At 45.7% G+C, this 18,672-nt stretch overlaps 2 protein-coding genes across 9 annotated transcripts in view; one reads left to right on the forward strand and one right to left on the reverse strand.

The window, feature by feature from the left end:
• The window catches only part of SEC22C (SEC22 homolog C, vesicle trafficking protein), a 52,961-nt gene that overhangs the window by 4,974 nt on the left and 29,315 nt on the right, over positions 1-18,672 (forward strand). The window contains exon 1 of one of the 7 annotated variants that reach the window (XM_054483371.2): positions 13,547-13,741. The exons of 2 other annotated variants lie outside the window; for them this stretch is intronic. The gene's annotated coding sequence lies outside the window, so the exon portion shown is untranslated. Of the gene's footprint in view, positions 1-13,546; positions 13,756-13,935; positions 14,089-18,672 lie in introns of those variants that run through there. 4 more of the 7 variants (XM_054483376.2, XM_063661263.1, XM_054483370.2 and 1 more) reach the window with 4 other exon arrangements.
• SS18L2 (SS18 like 2) lies at positions 935-13,855 on the reverse strand. Of its 2 annotated transcripts, XM_063661265.1 has the most exons (5): positions 13,699-13,855; positions 5,520-5,611; positions 4,966-5,124; positions 4,334-4,410; positions 935-1,504 (listed from the first exon to the last, which is right to left on the reverse strand). In XM_063661265.1, exons 2-5 carry the CDS (start codon positions 5,607-5,609, stop codon positions 1,417-1,419), a joined length of 414 nt encoding a protein of 137 aa, XP_063517335.1. In that variant the 5' UTR covers positions 5,610-5,611; positions 13,699-13,855; the 3' UTR covers positions 935-1,416. The 2 variants fall into 2 exon arrangements, with proteins under 2 accessions (XP_063517335.1, XP_063517336.1); XM_063661266.1 differs by having other exon boundaries at positions 4,966-5,727.

An 18,672-nucleotide genomic window follows, 5' to 3' on the forward strand; every position in this document is an offset into this window, starting at 1 on the left:
GCCCAGTTCTCAACCACGTTATCTCAATCTCACAGCCTCAGGAGGCAGATGCTATTTTCATTATCCTCACTTTAGAGGTGAGGAAACAGAGCTTTCAGAGGTTAAGGGATAGAGCTGGGATTCAAAATGAGTTATCTCTTCACTATTTATATGTATTTTACAGTTGCCCTAGGTTGCAACCCTTGACTGCAAAAAAAGGAGCAGGGACCTGGGCTTCTAATTTTGGATATACTTACAAGAATCTCTTTGCCTCGTCTTTCAGATAAATCTCCAAGAGTGAAAGTTTTTTATAGAATACAGCTAATAAAGTCAGAAAGAATGATAAATTAGAAAATCCTCATTATGTAATCCCTAATGAATTACCAGATCAAAGCTGGGTGGATCATAAGTGAAAGGCTGGTTGGGAACTTGAAAGTCAGGTCACTCCTTATGTGATGCAAAAGCAAGTACTTATCACCTTCTAATATATTCCTGCTAAAAATATTAGAACATGAGTCTGCATGAGCCTCTAGATCTACTAGTTTACAGGAAAAGTGGATAGTGGCACATAGTTAACAACACTATAGAGATACAACTGTATGTAGAACACGAGAAAATTCTAGAGTAAACACCTAGTTATTTCAACAAATGAAGAAAAAAAGGAACTATTAAGTATTCTTTAAGTGACTTAAAGGAACATCAACAAAATACAATGTGTGAATCTTATTTGGATTCTGGTTCAGACAAATCAACAAAAAGATATCTGATAACTGAAGAAAATTAAACATCATCTATTATCAGATGATATTAGATAATAATTAGAAATCACTATTCATTTTGTTGGCAATGATAATAGTATTGTTGTTATATACTTTACGGTTAAGTCCTCACAGTTATTCTTGAAAACCAAATGGAATACTTATTACATGAAAACTTCTATACCTCCACATCAGTATTTTATAGAAAAATAAGCTTTATTTCAAAGCAATCTGAAAACAGCAGTCAGGGGGACCACATTTACAAACTGGTAGGAAGGAGCACACATGTCCATTTAGCAAGGTCTCAAGTCAGGAGTCTCACCAATTCCTGCCCAACACCTACTCAGTTTCCTCTTCAGGTTCAAACTAAAAAGTAGACTTGAACATCCCAGTGATGTCTTTGTTATCCAAACATGCTCCAAGTTCAGGAAAGAGGACACCTGGGCTCAACTTATTGAGGGATTTGCTTAATTATTTAAAAAATATTTACATTGAGAATACAGCTAAGTTAGTAGCTTTCTTCACATTTTCACATGTTTTGAAAGAGCCACAGAGGTTTCATTCATGTTTTAACCAGCTGAGTTGGTAAAGACCCTGTCTCCGTTTTGTAAGAGATGGATTACATTCAATCACTCCTCACGACAGCCAAATGGAAAATTATTCTATTGCTTTTGAAAGATTATTCCATTGCTTTTGAAGTGCTGGTTGGACTGGCATCTGCAATGGTAGCCAAATAAATGAGATTTCTATGTAACACATGCTGGTACCTATGGGCAAAAAAACAGGCAAAAATCAGAGGCTTGTTTTTACCAACCATGAACAAAAAACTGGAAAATAATTTACCCACTCTTGTGGAATGGCTCATCCACTGACTGGATGATTCAGTGTTATCAACCTTGTTTAACATATTTAAGGAAAATATAGTCAGATTCTCACCCATTCTCACTGATTACTTTCATAGCTACCATCATTTCTTGCTTGAACTATTGCAGTAGACACCTAGTCTCCCAGATCTATCTTTGCACACCTATTTTATTCTCTACACAACAGCCTGAGAAATCACTGTACAATTTAAATCAAAATCATGTTATATGTCTATTCAAAAACCTTCCAAAGGCTCCCATCTCATTCAGAGTAAAGGTGAGCTGCTCTTGTGTCCTAATAAGGCCCTGCATGATTGGGGCCGCCAGTCCCCCTCTGATCTCATCTCTTATGGCTATACCTTTGTTCACTGAATACTGGCCACAGTGGCCTGGCCTCCTTCCTGTGACTTGAAGATATCCAGCACACTCCTACTAGGGAGCTTTTCCACCTGATGCTTTCTCTGTCTTACTTATCTCACTATGCCTTACTACTGCATAGCTGGCTCCCTTACCCCAGGTCTCTACTCAAATATCACCTTATCAGACATACCATGTATAAAATAGCACTCCTCCCCCCACTTACTCTTATTCTTATTCAAAGCACTTATTATTATGTGCCTATTTATACATTTCCTTATAGATTCTAGAGTCTAGAATGTCAGCTCTGTGAGTGCAGAGCTGGTGTTTGTTTTACTACGGATTTCCCAGAGTCTGAAACAGTGCCTGGTACCAGGAGTACAATTATCCCTTGGTATCCACAGAGGATTGGTTCCAGGACACCTCCCTCCTCCCCTTAGATATCAAAATCCGAGGATGTTCGAGCTCAAGTCCCTTATATAAAATGGCATAGTATTTGTATATAACCTACACACATCCTTTCATATCATATACTTTAATTAATTAATTTATTTATTGAGATGGAGTCTTGCTCTGTCACCCAGGCTAGAGTGCAGTGGCGTGATCTTGGCCCACTGCAACCTCCACCTCCTGGGTTCAAGCAATTCTCCCGCCTTGGCCTCCCAAGTAGCTGGGATTACAGGCACACACCACCATGCCTGGCTAATTTTTGTATTTGTAGTTTTTAGTAGAGATGGGGTTTTGCCATGTTGGCCAGGCTGGTCTTGAACTCCTGACCTCAGATGATCTGCCTGCCTCAGCCTCCCACAGTGCTGGGATTATAGCCGTGAGCCACCACACCTGGCTCACATACTTTAAATAATCTCTAGATTACTTATAATACCTAATACAATTTAAATGCCATATAAATAGTTGTTATACTGTATTGTTTTTTATTGTTGTGTTGCTATTTTTTATTGTTTTGTGTTCCCCAATATTTTTGAAATGCAATGCAGAACCCATGGATACAGAGGACCAACTGTACTTATAAAATATCTGTTCAACAACTTCAAGAAGGGACGAAACATTTTCATGATCAACATAAGTTTACGGGGGGGGGCGGGGGGCGGGTAGAGTTCTTCACCCAAAAAAAAAAATCAGACAAGGGGTCAGAAAGCATGGCCTGTGCAATTGAAAAACCCCACTAGGAGATTTTGTTAACTTTCTTACCCTTGGGTTGAGAATTACTGTACCAAATGGAACGTTTTGCAACCATTTTTCATATAGAAAAAAGAGAAGGTATTTACTATAAACTTTTAAAAATCAAATTACCAAATGCCAGAGTCAGATGTAAAGATTTACCCAAAAACTGATATCTCTACTATTCTATTAAGGTATTCAGTGAGGGACTGTAGGTAATTTTTCTACGGGGTAGGGATTGTGAAACATTTCTTCAGTAACAAAGAAATAATATATTTTTCTATAAGAAATGGGCATAAGGTCGGGCGCGCTGGCTCATGCCTGTAATTCCAACACTTTGGGAGGTCGAGGTGGGTGGATCATCTGAGGTCAGGAGTTTGAGACCAGTCTGGCCAACATGGTGAAACCCCATCTCTACTACAAATATAAAAATTAGCAGGGCATGGTGGCACACGCCTGTAGTCCCAGCTACTCGGAGGCTGAGGCACGAGAATTGCTTGAACCTTGGAGGTGGAGGTTGCAGTGAGCCGAGATTGCACCACTGCACTCCAGCCTGGGTGACAGAGGGAGACTGTCTCAAAAAGAAAAAAAAAAAGAAAAGAAAAAAATGGGCATAATACCTGGACTAGATTCGGAAAAGAGACTCAGACTCTATTTTCTCTCATTTTGGTATCTGCTTAGGGAGTGCATTAAATTATTATGCAGAATTTACCTTTGACTTAACTTGGAAATCCTTTGTTTGTCTTTGTGTGTGTGTCACTAACAGACTGACTGGAAGTTAGAAATGAGAGGGAGCTTAGCAGTCAAATGGCCTGACCCCTTCACTTAACAGAGAAAGGATGAGGCAGGGATCCAAGATCAGAAAGGGGCCATGGCTCTAATCTCCTGAGCCTAGTTTTCTGTGTGCTCCCACCCCCATCCCTGTTGTCATCAGCCGGCATAGCTTTGAGTGAAGGAGGCTTTGCAGTGAGAATAATTCACATTTTGAAGAAAGAGCCACGTCTGACTCCAGGCTCCACAGTGTACTCATTGTATGGTCTTGGGCAGGTTGGCAAACTCTTTGAGCCTCTCTTTCCTCAGTTCAAAGAGGGGCTTAACTGCGATCAATCACCCAAGACTCTTAGTTCGAGAAAGCACCACATCACACAGGCTTCCCCTCTACCCACAGGTCAGGGGCGCGGGGGTGGGGGCACTTACTGGACGCACTCGTTCCCGCGGCCCTTGTTCTGATACTCCACAATACAGCGGATCAGCTGGTCATTCTCCTCAAGGAGCTGAAAGATCAGAGAAAGAAAGGGTCTGTGCAGGCCGGGCGCAGTGGCTCACGCCTGTAATCCCAGCCCTTTGGGAGGCCGAGCTGGGCGGATCACGAGGTCAGGAGTTCGAGACTAGCCTGGCCAACATGGGGAAACCTCATACTAAATACTAAAAATACAAAAATTAGCCGGGCGTGGCGTCGCGCTCCTGTAATCCCAGCTACCCAGGAGGCTGAGGCAGGAGATTGAAGCCGGGAAGCGGAGGTTTCAGTGAGCCAAGATGCGCCACTGCACTCCAGCCTGGGCGACAGAGCGCGACTCCGTCTCAAAAAAAGGAGAGAAAGGGTTAGTGCAGTGTGACGTCTGGACGGCGGGGGACCGAACCCCATGCCGGGGTCCTGCCCCGGCGCCTGTGCTGATTTCGTGCCCATCTCACCCCGCACCCCGGCTGCTCAGCACCCTTCACAGTCAGCTGGGAGGCCGCTCACTACAGGATGCTTCTCGCACCCCGCAGCCCCTCGGGATCCCGACTTCTCTCCGCCCGCCCGCCCGCCCGCCCGCGTGGATGCTCACCCGCTGGATAGTCTCTTGATTGACTTCCGCCTTGCCCCTCAGCCAGTCCGGTACGAAGGCCACCGACATCCCGAGGAACCTCCGGAACCACGACCGCCAAGCGACTCGACCCACGATAGGTGGGGGCCTACGCTCTCGAAGTTGATTGGATGCTCCCGCCTACAGGGCGGGGGTCGGAAGGGACGTCATTTGTGACTGGACGCGCATGAGCTATACTCAGCGCTTTCCTCGATCCCAGCCCCCAGAACGCCGGGGGCGTTTACGTATCCTTTGCGCTTGCGCAGTCTGGAGAGCGAAACTTATGGGTCGGGGCTGGGTCTACTGTTGACCTGCCTGGCGTCAGCACCTCCAGTCTTAGGCTGTGCATGCTTTTTTTTTTGAGATGGAGTCTCGCTCTGTCGCCCAGGCTGGAGTGCAGTGGCGCATCTTGGCTCACTGCAAGCTCCGCCTCCTGGGACTACAGGCGCCCGCCACCACGCCCGGCTAATTTTTTGTATTTTTTTAGTAGAGACGGGATTTCACCATGTTCGCCAGGATGGTCTCAGTCTCCTGACCTCGTGATCCTCTCGCTTCGGCCTCCCAAAGTGCTGGGTGTGCATGCTTAATCTATCTGCAGGAGCGGCTTGCTCGGCGTCACACAGCATGTCTGGAACCCAGATACATGGTTTCAGATCCATTGTCCTCTCTACATCACTCTGTGCCTCCAGGTCTGCATCTGGAGCATGAACATTGGCTATGGCATTGTCTCCTGCCAGGCCAAATCTGCAGGGCCAGGAAAACTCTGGTATTAGCTTTACTCTTTGCTGAAGGAGAAATTCGCGTTTTTCCACATAGCCTAGACTTATTTGGGGCAGGAATAATGCTTATTAGGTTGGCAACCCTAAAAAGCACTGGTATTTTCTCCATTTTACAGATGAGGAAACAGGTTAAGTAACTTGCCCAAGGTTCCTTAGCAAAGCCAGTCTCTGAATACGGGCAGTCTGGCTTTAGAACTCTCACCCTTAACAACCCGGGACTGCCCAGGCACCATACCGCAAAGGTGGCGTGCCGCAAGATGCGAGGAGGAAGCTGGACATACCTTCTTGGGCCACATGGTTACTCCTGGTGACTACTACAACTGAATTGGTTGCAGTCTTCTAGACCAGTGGTCCCCAGCCTTTTTGGCACCAGGAACTGGTTTCGTGGAAGACAATTTTTCTTGTCTTCCACGGGGGTGGGGGTGGTTTTGGTATGAAACTGTTTTACCTCACGTCAGCAGGCATTAGATTCTCATTAGGAGCGCGCAACCTAGATCTCTCGCAAGTCTAGTTCACAATAGGGTTCACGCTCCTGTGAGAATCTAATGCTCCCGCTGATCCTAATGCCCCCGCTGATCTGAGGGGGCAGAATGCTTGGCGGTAGTACTTATCCGCCCTCTGCTCACCTCCTGCTGTGTGGTACTGGTCGCCTGTTCTAGCCATCCGTGGTGGATGTGGTAACAAGTTTCCTTTTCCCTGGAGTGAGCAGCGGCCACTTCATTTAGGAGGGAGATCTTGGGAACTTACACTCCTAAAAGGGGAGCTCCCTAGAGCTTTATTCCCCTGAGTGGTTGCCCTGATCCTGAGCAAGCTCATCTGCTTTACTGGGCTTTCTCTCCACAATCCCTTTATTTAAACCTGTGAAAAGGCAGCTCTCATCCCATTTCTTTTTTTTTTCTTTTTTGTTTTTTCTCTTTTTTTTTGAGACAGAGTCTCTCTCTGTCACCCAGGCTGGAGTGCAGTGGTGTGATCTCGGCTCACTGCAACCTCTGCCTCCCGGATTCAAGCGATTCTCCTGCCTCAGCCTCCTGAGTAGCTGGGATTACAGGTGACTGCCACCACACCCGGCTAATTTTTTTTTGTATCTTTAGTAGAGATGGGGTTTCACCATATTGGTCAGGCTGGTCTTGAACTCCTGACCTCGTGATCTGCTCACGTCGGCCTCCCAAAGTGCTGGGATTACAGGTGTGAGCTACTGTGCCTGGCCTGCTTTCATCCCATTTCACAGAGGGGTAAACCCGGTGAGAGAAGTGAGGTAACACCTGAGCTGGGGCGGACTCAGGGCTTCCTGGTTACCAAGCCTGCACTGTTAACTTCGCATCAGGCTTCCTCCTCAGGAAAATTCCCCAAAGCTTTCAGAGAAACAGAGTGGGCAGAAAAGGAACCATCAGGAGCAGGATGCAGGTCTTGCTTATTTCCACTCAGCCCTATTCCTGTTTAGACAAGTGAGGAATGACAGTAACATGAGGTGGCCCAGACAATAATCCTCCCACCTGTGAAAGCTTCCCTGGGATTATGGGCATGAACCACCATGCCCGGCCTATACTTTTGTTCATAAAGTTTAAGTGACTTGCTTACCAATCTTATGCAAAATTTCATGTAATTTACATAATACTATATAACATAATGCTACATATGGTATGTATATATACACACAAAGATCTGTCCTGGGTATTAAGTATCTTACCTCTAGGCTTTATGTTTATGGCTCTGAAATGGAGGGAACTGGGACATACATGTTTTGAGGAATAAAGTGAAAGGTTTTTGTTGTTGTTGTTGTTTTTTGATACAAAGTCTCACTCTGTTGCCCAAGCTGGAGTGCAATGGTGCAATCTCAGCTCACTGTAACCTCCACCTCCCAGGTTCAAGCAATTCTCCTGCCTCAGCCTCCCGAGTAGTCTGGGACTACAGGCATGCGCCACCATGCCCAGCGAATTTTTTTGTATTTTTAGTAGAGACGGGGTTTCTCTATGTTGGCCAAGCTGGTCTTGAACTCCTGACCTCATGATCTGTCTGCCTCGGCCTCCCAAAGTGCTGGGATTACAGGCGTGAGCCACCGTGTCTGGCCCCGGTTTTTGTTGTTGTTGTTGTTGCTATTGTTGTTTTTGTTTTTGTTTTTTTGAGACAGAGTTTCACTCTTGTTGCCCAGGCTGGAGTGCAATGGTGCAATCTTGGCTCACTGTAACCTCCACCTCCTGGGTTCCAGCAATTCTCCTGCCTCAGCCTCCCAAGTAGCTGGGATTACAGGCATGCACCACCATGCCCAGCTAATTTTGTGTTTTTGGTAGAGATGGGGGTTTTTACCATGTTGGTCAGGCTGGTCTTGAACTCCTGACCTCAGGTGAACCACCCACCTCAGCCTCCCAAAATGCTGAGATTACAGGTGTGAGCCACAGAGCCTGGCCTAAAGCGAAGGTTTTGAGTGAGGTTTATATAAGGATTTGATTTTTTTTTTTTTTTTTGAGACAGAGTCTCGCTCTGTCGCCCAGGCTGGAGTGCTGTGGCACGGTCTCGGCTCACTGCAAGCTCCGCCTCCCAGGTTCATGCCATTCTCCTGCTGCAGCCTCCCGACTAGCTGGGACTACAGGCGCTGGCCATCACGCCCGGCTAATTTTTTGTATTTTTTTTTTTTAGTAGAGACGGGGTTTCACTGTGTTAGCCAGGATGGTCTCGATTTCCTGACCTCGTGATCCGCCTGCCTCGGCCTCCCAAAGTGCTGGGATTACAGGTGTGAGCCACCGTGCCTGGCCTGATTGGTTTTTTAACATCATTAAAGTTTCTATCAGGTAAAAAAAAAATGAGATGGTGTTAGGGTGAGGCAGGTGCTATAGGGGACCAACCTGTTCCAGCATACAGGGAAAGACCTCCAGAAGAAAAGGTTTATAAAGGCAGTATAAAGGCAAAGTGGAGGTTAAGCAGGACACAGGTGTCCAGATTCTGTACTCTCCTAGGAGCAATGGGAGCCATGGATGGTTTTAGGCAGAAGAATGATGAAGCCTGAGATGCATTTAGAGTTTTATTGGCTGTAACATGGTGAAAGTTAGGGAAGATGCCCAGATGAGAAACAAAAAGAACAGTGACAAGGCTGCTACAAGCATGCAGGCCAGAGATAGTGGGAGCAATGAGAAAAGAAGTGTGTGCATTTGAGAGACATTAGAAGTAGACTTGGCAGGCCTTAGTGATCAAGTGCGGAGGGAAAGAAAAGGGAAATTAGGGATGCCTTCTGGGGTTCTGGGTTAAGCAACTGAGAAACTGGTGATGCCTCTTATGGAGGCAGGGAACAGTGGGGGAGATGCTGGACTGGAAATGAAGGTGATAAATTCAGTTGTGGAAATGTACAGTGTGAGGTGATGTCAAACGATGTTGAGGCTTGTGGCTGACTATTTGGGGCTGAAACTCAGGGACAAAGGCTAGGTTGGAGATACAGCTTTGAGAAACATCACTTGTAGAAACTGACTGGAACTATGTAGTGGATAAGACTGCGTAAGGAGAATGTGATAGTTTCTCTTATGGCAGAGGAAAAGAAGCTGCAATGGAGACTGAGGGGAGAAAGAGACTAGAGATATAGGAAGAGGAAAACCAGGAGAGTGGGGGTTATGGCTTTTTTTTTTTTTAAACAGTGACTGAAAAGGACAGACAGGACAGCAATGACAAATGCTGTTGAAAGGTCAAGGAAGGGGTGGGTGCAGTGGCTCACACCTGTAATCCCAGCACTTTGGGAGGCTGAGGTAGGCAGATCACTTGAGGTCAGGAGTTTGAGACCAGCCTGGCTAACATGTTGAAACCCTGTCTCTACTAAAAATACAAAAATTAGGTAGGCATGGTGGCACAGGCCTGTAGTCCCAGCTACTTGGGAGGCTGAGGCTGGAGGATCGCTTGAATCCGGCAGGCAGAGGTTGCAGTAAGCCTCAGTGCCATTGCACTCCAGCCTGGGTGACAGAGAGAGACTCTGTCTCAACAACAACAACAACAACAAAAAAGAACAAGGAAGATAAAGACTAGGTCTTTGAGGAGGGCATTTTCAGTGATACGGTGAAACAGGTATCAGAACTGCAGGGCACTGAGAAATGATGAAAGGTGAAGGTGAAGCAATGAAGTGTTCAAATATAGACCACTTTTTCCATGAGGTTTGGTTGTAAAGGGGAGAGGGGAAAGAAGGTGGTAGCTGGAGGGAGAGGAGTTGTCTGGAGCTAAGGGACATCACTTTGATGGTTGGTCGTTCTTCGGTAACGGAGGTTCCTGGGAGAGCAAGCGGGGGAGGGGGGGTTGAAGAGTGGGAGATCTGGGGAGCATGCAGGATATTTGGAAGTTGATTTTGGCGGAGAGCTGGAGAGAGAGCTGCCTTGGCAAATAGGACCGCTGAAAGGTGTTGAGGACTTAGTTGAAGTTGACAATGTATGTAGCACTGATCTGTGTGGTTGTGAGATTTTGTCCAGCGGCACTTAGAGCCAAGAAGCAGATTCAGAGAAGACAGAAGGTTGGATTCTTCCAGGATTGTAGTGCTGCCAGATGGGTGTTACTATCCTTCTAGTTGTGCCAGAAAGATAACTGTGCAAGGAATATAAGTATATTGGGAAGAATGTGATGGAGGTGATAAACTCTGAACTCTCAGCTGATGGGGAAGGAAGTGAAGACTCGAGGGAGCTTATAAATAAAACAAAGTAGAGGGACAAATGAACTGGAAGTTTCTGCAGGCTAGAGAAACCATGAAAGGAATTCAGAGAATAGCAGAAGGACAGATGAAAGATCAGGTGTCTGCATTTATAACTTCAGAGGTGGAGCTCTTCTGCGGTCCAGGGTGTTACCCTAGGAGTGGAGGGCTGAAGAGGACTGGAAGAGAAAGACTCTGGAGTTGACTGTGAACCTGGAGCCAAAGTGACCAATGATTGGAGATGAGAGCTAGGACGTTAGGTACTACATCTCACCCCTGTTGTCCAATCTACCATGGTGCCTGAGCCATACCAGTTGCACCAGTCAGTGGGTGTAAGGTCCTGTTCGAAAGCACTCGCACCACAAGTTTTGAGAGCTCAATTCCCCATATTTGTTTGTTTGCTTTGTTTTGTTTGTTTTTTGAGACGGAGTTTCACTCTTGTAGGTCAGGCTGGAGTGCAATGGTGCGATCTCAGCTTACTGCAGCCTCCGACTCCCAGGTTCAAGTGATTCTCCTGCCTCAGCCTCCCAAGTAGCTGGGATCACAGATGTCTGCCATCATGCCCGGCTAATTTTTGTAATTTTTCAGTAGAGACGGGGTTTTGCCATGTTGGACAGGCTGGTCCCTGACCTCGTGATCCACCCACCTTGGCCTCACAAAATGCTGGGATTATAGGTGTGAGCCACCACACCTGGCCCCAATTCCCCATATTTGAAGAGCACTTATGCTACAGGGTTTTCAATTGCCTTTACCAACCCCGAATCTCCTGGTTTTTCTCCTTCTTTGTGCCTGTTATGACCTACCCTCACTATCAGAGACTCATTGTGGGCGGGGACTACACAAGGGTATAAATCCCAGGAGGTGGTGAACCCTGGAGGCTATCTTAGACTGTATCACAATTCTCTTCAGTTTTCATTTTGTAATTTTTCTCTGGCTATGTAAGCCCCGCTTCGATTTCCGCCCATATGATGATGACTTTCAAAAGTCTATGTCCAGGCTGGGCGTGGTGGCTCACGCCTGTAATCCCAGCACTTAGGGAGGCCAAGGCGGGCGGATCACTTGAGGCCAGGAGTTCGAGACCAGCCTGGCCAATATGGTGAAACCCCCATCTCTACTAAAAATACAAAAATTAGCTGGGCGTGTCGGCAGATGCCTGTAATCCCAGCTACTTGGGAGGCTGAGGCAGAAGAATCACTTGAGCCTGGGAGGCAGAGGTTGCAGTGAGCCGAGATTGTGCCACTAAACTCCAACCTAGGCCACAGAGTGAGACTCAGCCTCAAAAAAAGTCTGTGTCCAGCCCAGACCTCTACATTGACCTGAAACCTCTATATGCAACTGCTGTGTTGACATCTGTATTAGTCAAGTTTCTCCAGAGAGAAAGAACCAATGTGATATCTATATATCTACAATATAGATCTATATCTATAGATATATGGGAGGGGATTTATTAGGGGAACTGGCTCACATAGTTATGGAGGCTGAGAAATCCCACAATATGCCATCTACAAGCTGGAGAACCAGGGAGGCTGGTAGACTGCTTCAGTTCAAGACTACCCTGTCTTGGACTTGGCCTCAGAACCAGGGAAGCTGAATGGTGTATCTCCCAGTCCAAGGCCCAAGCCGGGAGAACCTGGGGAGCCACTGGTACAAGTCTTGGAGTCCAAAGGCTCAATACTTGCTAAATGAATAAATGGACGGACTCTACTACCTAATCTCCTGGAGTTAGGAGATTAGGGGAACCTGGAGTTCTGATGCCAAGGGCAGAGGAGGGGTGTCCCAACTCCAGAATAGAGAATTTGCCTTTCCTCTGCCTTTTGGTTCTGTTAGATGGTGCCTGCGCATATTGGATGAGGACAGATCTTCCTTACTCATTCCATCGATTTAAATGCCAATATCTTCTGGGAACACCCTCATAGACATACCCAGAAATAATGTTCCCCCAGCTACCTGAGTATCCCTTAACCTAGTCAGGTTGACATCTAAAACTAATCATCGCAAAATCCTAACCAAGTCTCAAAGGTGCCTCAAATTCAACTTGTCTAAGATGGAGCTCAAGATCAATCTTATCTCCTCTTCCAGTGTTCTCCATATCTGTGAATCCCTCCACCATCCATCCATTTATCCAAGGCTGAAGAGTGGCATCATCCTTGAAGCTGCTTCATCGCCCCTTCACATCCAACTCATCACCAAGTCCTATTGATTTTGCTCCTACATTTCTCTGCAGCCTTCTTAGATCTCTTTTTCTTCACTCTCACCCTAGTCCACACTCCAGCTCCATTCTCTCTTGCCCAGATGACTGCACTGGCTCCCAGGCCAGTCCCATTTTGATCTGCACTTTAGCAGCCAAAGTGAGTTTTATAAAATGCAATTTTGATCAGTGTTCTATGGTCCTAAACTTTCCACTATGGCCCGTAAAATCCTACATGGTCCCGCCCCTTCTATTCGCTCTAGTGGATCTCACTCCACTCCTTTATTCTCTAAACTCTGAGTTTCTTTTCTTTTTGTGGTCAAATGTGCACAACCATTTTTAAGTGTGCAGATCTGTGGCATTTGGTACATTCACATTGTTGTGCGATCATCACTACTATCCATTTGCAGAACTATTTCATCTTCTCCAGCTGAAATTCTGTACCTATTAAGCACTAACTTTCCATTCCCCCCTTTCTGGGTTTCTTTTCATCCCTCAAAGGAGCTCTGCTGTCTTCCACAGAGTTCTTATATACATGCTGATCTCTCCATCTGAAACACACTTCCTCTCCCCTTTGCCAAGTTAGCCTCCTGTGATTCCCAACACCAGCCTAGAAGCTTCTGTAAATTCTCCCAAAACCCCTACTCCTCCCTGAAGAGCAGTTTGTATTTATACAGGTGTTTGATTGTTTGAAGGGTGCTCTCACCCTGCCTCCTCTCTTAACATAGTTTTTCGTGTCAGGAATTCCTCGCTTTGTCCACAACCCCTGGCACATAGCAGGTGCTCAGTACTTGCTAAATGAATAAATGGACGGACTCTGCTACCTAATCTCCTTCCAGCCGGTCATCCATCTGTGGGTGCCTCCGCCCCCAGCTTGGGGTGTGTCCCCCTGGGTCGGACTTTGGCGCCCCATCCAGGCTGGCAGTAAGTTGTGCTCTTTGATTTGCCTATCTCGGGCCTCCCGCCCAGCCGCGCGGACCGCAGAACAGACGCCCCGGGCGTATCACTCTGTCACGCGGAGCCTCCCCGCCTCCAGCCGTCAGTCTGGTTGCTAACCCGGCAGGAATCGAGCTTAGATCACGAAGGCTCCTTCTCACCTCTGGACGTAAGAATTACAGGCTTGGACCTCAAACCGCCGCGGTGAGAGCCAGGAGGTGGGAAGAAAGTTGGGAGGCGCGCGCCCCCGTCACACTCCCTCTCCTTTTGGGTCGCAGCCCTTTAAGAACCACTACGTTCGCGCCTTCGCCGGGACGGGGGCCGTGGAGGCGCGCCGGGATTGGTTGGTTTGGGTGCGGGTGTCGCTTAGCAGCAGCGAATTGGGGGGTGGGTAGGGCGGCTCAAGGCTCGCGCACGCGCACGCGCACCACCGCCTACCTGCGCCTGGGCTGCCGGTGACCTGGGCCGGGTCCTCCCGGTCGGCTAAGGTTGCTGAGGAGGCGGCGGGTAGCTGGCAGGCGCCGACTTCCGAAGGCCGCCGTCCGGGCGAGGTGAGGGCTGGCGGGCGGAGGCGGGTGCCGCGGCCCGTTAGCCGAGAGCAGGCGGGTTAGGGTGTGGTGCAGGGCGGGCCCAGAGGTGGAGGCGGCCCAGGGCCCGCCCCGCCCTTAGTCCCGGCCTTGACCATGGGGCTCCCCACGGGGCTTCACTGGGCTTCTTGGAGTCCTCTGTCCCCTTTCTCCCGCCAGCCTGTTCCCGGACCCCGGGGCCACCCAAGGCACGCACCTGCAGGAACCCTGGGCTGACAGATGGGCGCCAAGGGCTTCTCCCAGTTGGAAGAGATGGGGAGTGAGAAGGGGGACGACTGTTTCTTTAACCATTCACGAAGCTCACGTCAGAGCACTGTTTAATCTGAATAGCAAACTTCCCTTAGCATGCCCGTGTTATTAGACTTTAAATATTGGATACACTGAACCAACTTTTCAGAGCACTAGGTGTAGGACGTTCCATTACAGGTTTTGTGTTCATTACAGATTTACACATGTGCCTCCAGAGCCAGAAGGATAAAGCACTCGGGGAAAAATTAGGTTTGTAGAAATAAAAGCCACGGAAGACTATTGCCAGTGTGGAAAGTAATTGGTGAAGTTTGTGACATGGTCAGAAAAAAATACAGCTCAGAACCAACATATAGGGTAATATTTAATTACATTTTGCAGAGAAGAGTTGATCCCACTAATTTTAGTAAAATGAAAAATGGAAGCAACTGGAAATGGTTTAACGTTGCCAGATAGAATTAAATAAACAAATAGAGTTTCCTCTGGAAAGTACATTTTGGACGATGTTAATAGCTCTGATTTAAGTGTTTGTATTTGCAACAGAAGCCATCTTGGAGTCAGTGTTTTTTATTCTTAGAATAACTTAGAAATCAACTAAATTCAAAAAGTAACATGATCATATAGAGAGGACAACCTGACTTCAAGGTAATACAGTGGATAAAGAGCAGTTGTAACAAGTGTAATCTCAGGCTCCTTCCTCTACCAACAGGTCTCTGATTAGCTTATTAGTGCTCTAAGGAGAAGAAATTATTTTAGAGAAAGGGAGTAGCTGTAATTCCCAAGGTTGGATTTGTAGAAGAAGGATGTGGTGGAAAGATCGTAGGCTTTAGAATATTTGAAGTAAGGAAGTCTGGGTTGAATCTGGCTTTACCTCTTGAGCCTTAGAGCTGCAGTTTTCCCACCTATCCAGTGTAGATTATGTCTACCTTATAGTTACAAACATTTAATAACATTATCAGTGTAAAAGGTCCTATCAGGTTTAGTTCCCTACCCCTCTCAGTTCCTAACAAATGACAAAACTGACCTCTACCCTCCTCTTCACTCCATCCCCAAGCAACTTGGAGCCTTAATAGAATCTACAGATTTGGTAACCAGTTCTCAAGTCCTGTGGCTGAAGGTGAATTCAGTAAGGGTAGCACAACTCAGTTTTGTCTTCTGTATTGTGTATTTGAGTTTTCTGTATTCTGTATATACTTTATGGTGAACACTTTGTGTTTGAATATTTGTGTGCCAAATGAAGCCTGTTTTGTCTAAATTCCTGTTTTGCAAGGTGCAGTCATCTCTCTCTTTCTCTCTGTTTTTCTTTTTCTTTCTGTCTCTCTCAGCCTCTCTCTCTCTCAGTGCATGTGATAGGGGCTTGAGGAGGGGTTAAGGGTAAAAGGTGGAAGAAAAAACAGGATCAAGGGTAGCCTGCAGCATAGGCATAAAGTCTTTGTTAATAGAACAGAGATAATCTATGACATGAGCAGTTTATAAACAGATGCTGGGAAGAAGATTTAGGAAATAAGGGAGGCAAATTAAAATATGTTTTTATAAAACCTAGTAACACGGATGCTATGTATTTGGTTACTGCTTCACTCTACTTTTAGACAAATTTCATCTGTATAAACCTTTCTCTTTTTCTCTCCAAGTACAGATTTATTGTGGAAAAGTGTTCAAACTGTAGATCAGAATTATGGCAAGGGATCTGTAAACCTGCATTTCTTGTTTCAGTGAGCAAAAATAAGGCAGCCCTTAGGTCATTCATTCATTTAACTTAGCAGTGTTTACTGAGTGCTTCCAAATATGTACCAGGCAAGGTGGTAGGTTATGACATCCACTGCCTTGTGGAAGGATCTGGTAAGATCTGGAAGACATTCCAGTGTCTCTTTGTATGAACATTCTGAAGCTGCCTTTGTCCTTGTGGAATTGATTTTCTTTTCTTTTCTTTTTTTTTTTTTTTGAGACAGGGTCTCACTTTGTTACCCAGGCTGGAGTGTGGTGATGCAGTCACAGCTCACGCAGCCTTGATCTCCTGAGCTCAAGTGATCCTCCCACTTCAGACTCCCAAGTAGCTGGGACCACAGGTGTGTGCCACCATGCCTGGCTTTTTTTTTTTTTTTTTTTTTTTTTTTTTTTTTTGAGAGATGGGGTGTCATTGTGTTGCCCAGGCTGGTCTCAAATTCTTGGACTCAAGCAGTCCTCCCACCTCAGCCTCCCAAAGTGCTGGGATGAAGTATGAGCCACCATGCTCAGCCTGCTTTCCTAGTTTTTTGTTTTGTTTTGTTTTGTTTTTTTTGAGATAGAGTTTTGCTCTTGTTGCCCAGGCTGGAGTGCAATGGCACAATCTTGGCTTACTGCAACCTCCGCCTCCTGGGTTCAAGCGATTCTCCTGCCTCAGCCTTCTGAATAGCTGGGATTACAGGCGTGTACCACCATACCTGGCTAATTTTGTATTTTTAGTAGAGACGGGGTTTCTCCATGTTGGTCAGGCTGTTCTCGAACTCGTGACCTCAGGTGATCCGCCTGCCTCTGCCTCCCAAAGTGCTGGGATTACAGGCATGAGCCACTGCACCAAGCCGCTTTCCTGTTTTAAGTTGAATACTAGTTGTCTTTCAGCAGCTTTATTTCAAAGAGTCCTGAGATTATAGTACCTTCCAGTTTGGAAATGTGATGTAGTAAAGGAGCTATTCACTATAAAGTGTGCCCTTCAGTGTTCATGCATAAAACATCAAAATTACAGTTAATTAGCAGATAAGATATTGGTGGGGATATTTAAAAATTATATTTAAACAAAAAAGTATGAGCATAATTTAAGTAACCAGTACATGAGAATCTTAAGTTAATACTTTTTTCCAGCTTTTATTTTAAGATAATTATAGTTGCAGGAATTTGCAAATATAGTACAGAGAAGTCTCATGTACCCTTCACCTTGTTTTCCCCATTGATTACATATTATATAATTCTAGTACAATAGCAACTCCAGGAAATTGATGTTGGTATAAAGTGTGTGTGTGTGTGTGTGTGTGTGTGTGTGTAGTACTGTCACTTTATCGTGTGTAGATTCCTGTAATCATCACCGCAATCAAGACACAGAATTATTCCATCACCAGATGCCTTTGGCTGTTCATTCATAGTCACACCCATTCCCCTCCTCTCTACCATCCCTAACCTCTGACAACTGTTTATCAGCCCTCCATTTCTATAATTTTGTCATTTCAAGAATGTTACATAAAAGGATGTATATAGTATATAACCTTTTGATACGGGCTTTTTATAACCAAGCATAATGCACTTGACATCCATTCAAGTTGTTCTGTGTACCAGGACCATAGTTTATTCTTCTTCTTTGCCGAGTAGTATTCCATGGAATGAATATACTGCGGTTTGTTTAACCATTCACTATTTGTAGGACATTTTGGTTGTTTTCAGGTTTGGTTGTTATAAATAAAGCTACAATGAGCAATTGTACAGAGGTTTTTGTGTAGACATAAGTTTTTATTTCTCTGGGATAAATGTCAGGAGTGTGATTGGTAGATTGTACAGTAATTGCATGTTTAGTTTTAAAAGAAACTGCCAAACTGTGTTTTGTTTTTGTCTTTTTTTTTTGAGATGAAATCTCATTCTGTTGCCCAGGCTGGAGTGCAATGGTACAGTCTTGGCTCACTGCAACCTCCGCCTCCCAGGTTCAAGTGATTCCCCTGCCTCAGCCTCCCAAGTAGCTGGGATTACAGGTGCCCACCACCATGCCTAGCTAATTTTTGTATTTTTAGTAGAGATGGGGTTTCACCATGTTGGCCAGGCTGGTCTCGAACCCTTAACCTCAGGTGATCCACTCACCTCAGCCTGCCAAAGTGCTGGGATTACAGGCATGAGCCACTGCGCCTGGCCCAAACTTTTCTAGAGTATACCATTTTACAGTCCAGTAATGCATGAGAGATCCAGTTTCTCTCCATGCTTGCCAGTGTTTGATGCTGTCACTATTTATCATTTTAGCTGTTCTGATGGGTAGGTCATATTATCTCATTGGGGCCTCAAGTTGCATTTTCATAATAGCTCAATATCTTTTCATGCTCTGATTTGCCATCCATATATCCTCTTTGGTGAAATGTCTGTATGTGTGTTTTTCCCATTTTAAAATTGGATTGTTTGTGTTTTTTCACTGTTGAATTTCAAGAGTTCTTTATACATTCTAGGTTTGAGTTGCTTATCAGGTATGTGGCTTACAGGTATTTTCTCCCAGTTTCTAGCTTGTCTTTTCATCCTCTTCACATGGGCTTTCCTAGAGAAACAAAATTGAAAAGCGTTTTATAGTTTTATTTT

Source organism: Pongo pygmaeus, chromosome 2 (genome assembly GCF_028885625.2).
Source record: "Pongo pygmaeus isolate AG05252 chromosome 2, NHGRI_mPonPyg2-v2.0_pri, whole genome shotgun sequence".
Lineage (NCBI taxonomy): Eukaryota > Metazoa > Chordata > Mammalia > Primates > Hominidae > Pongo > Pongo pygmaeus.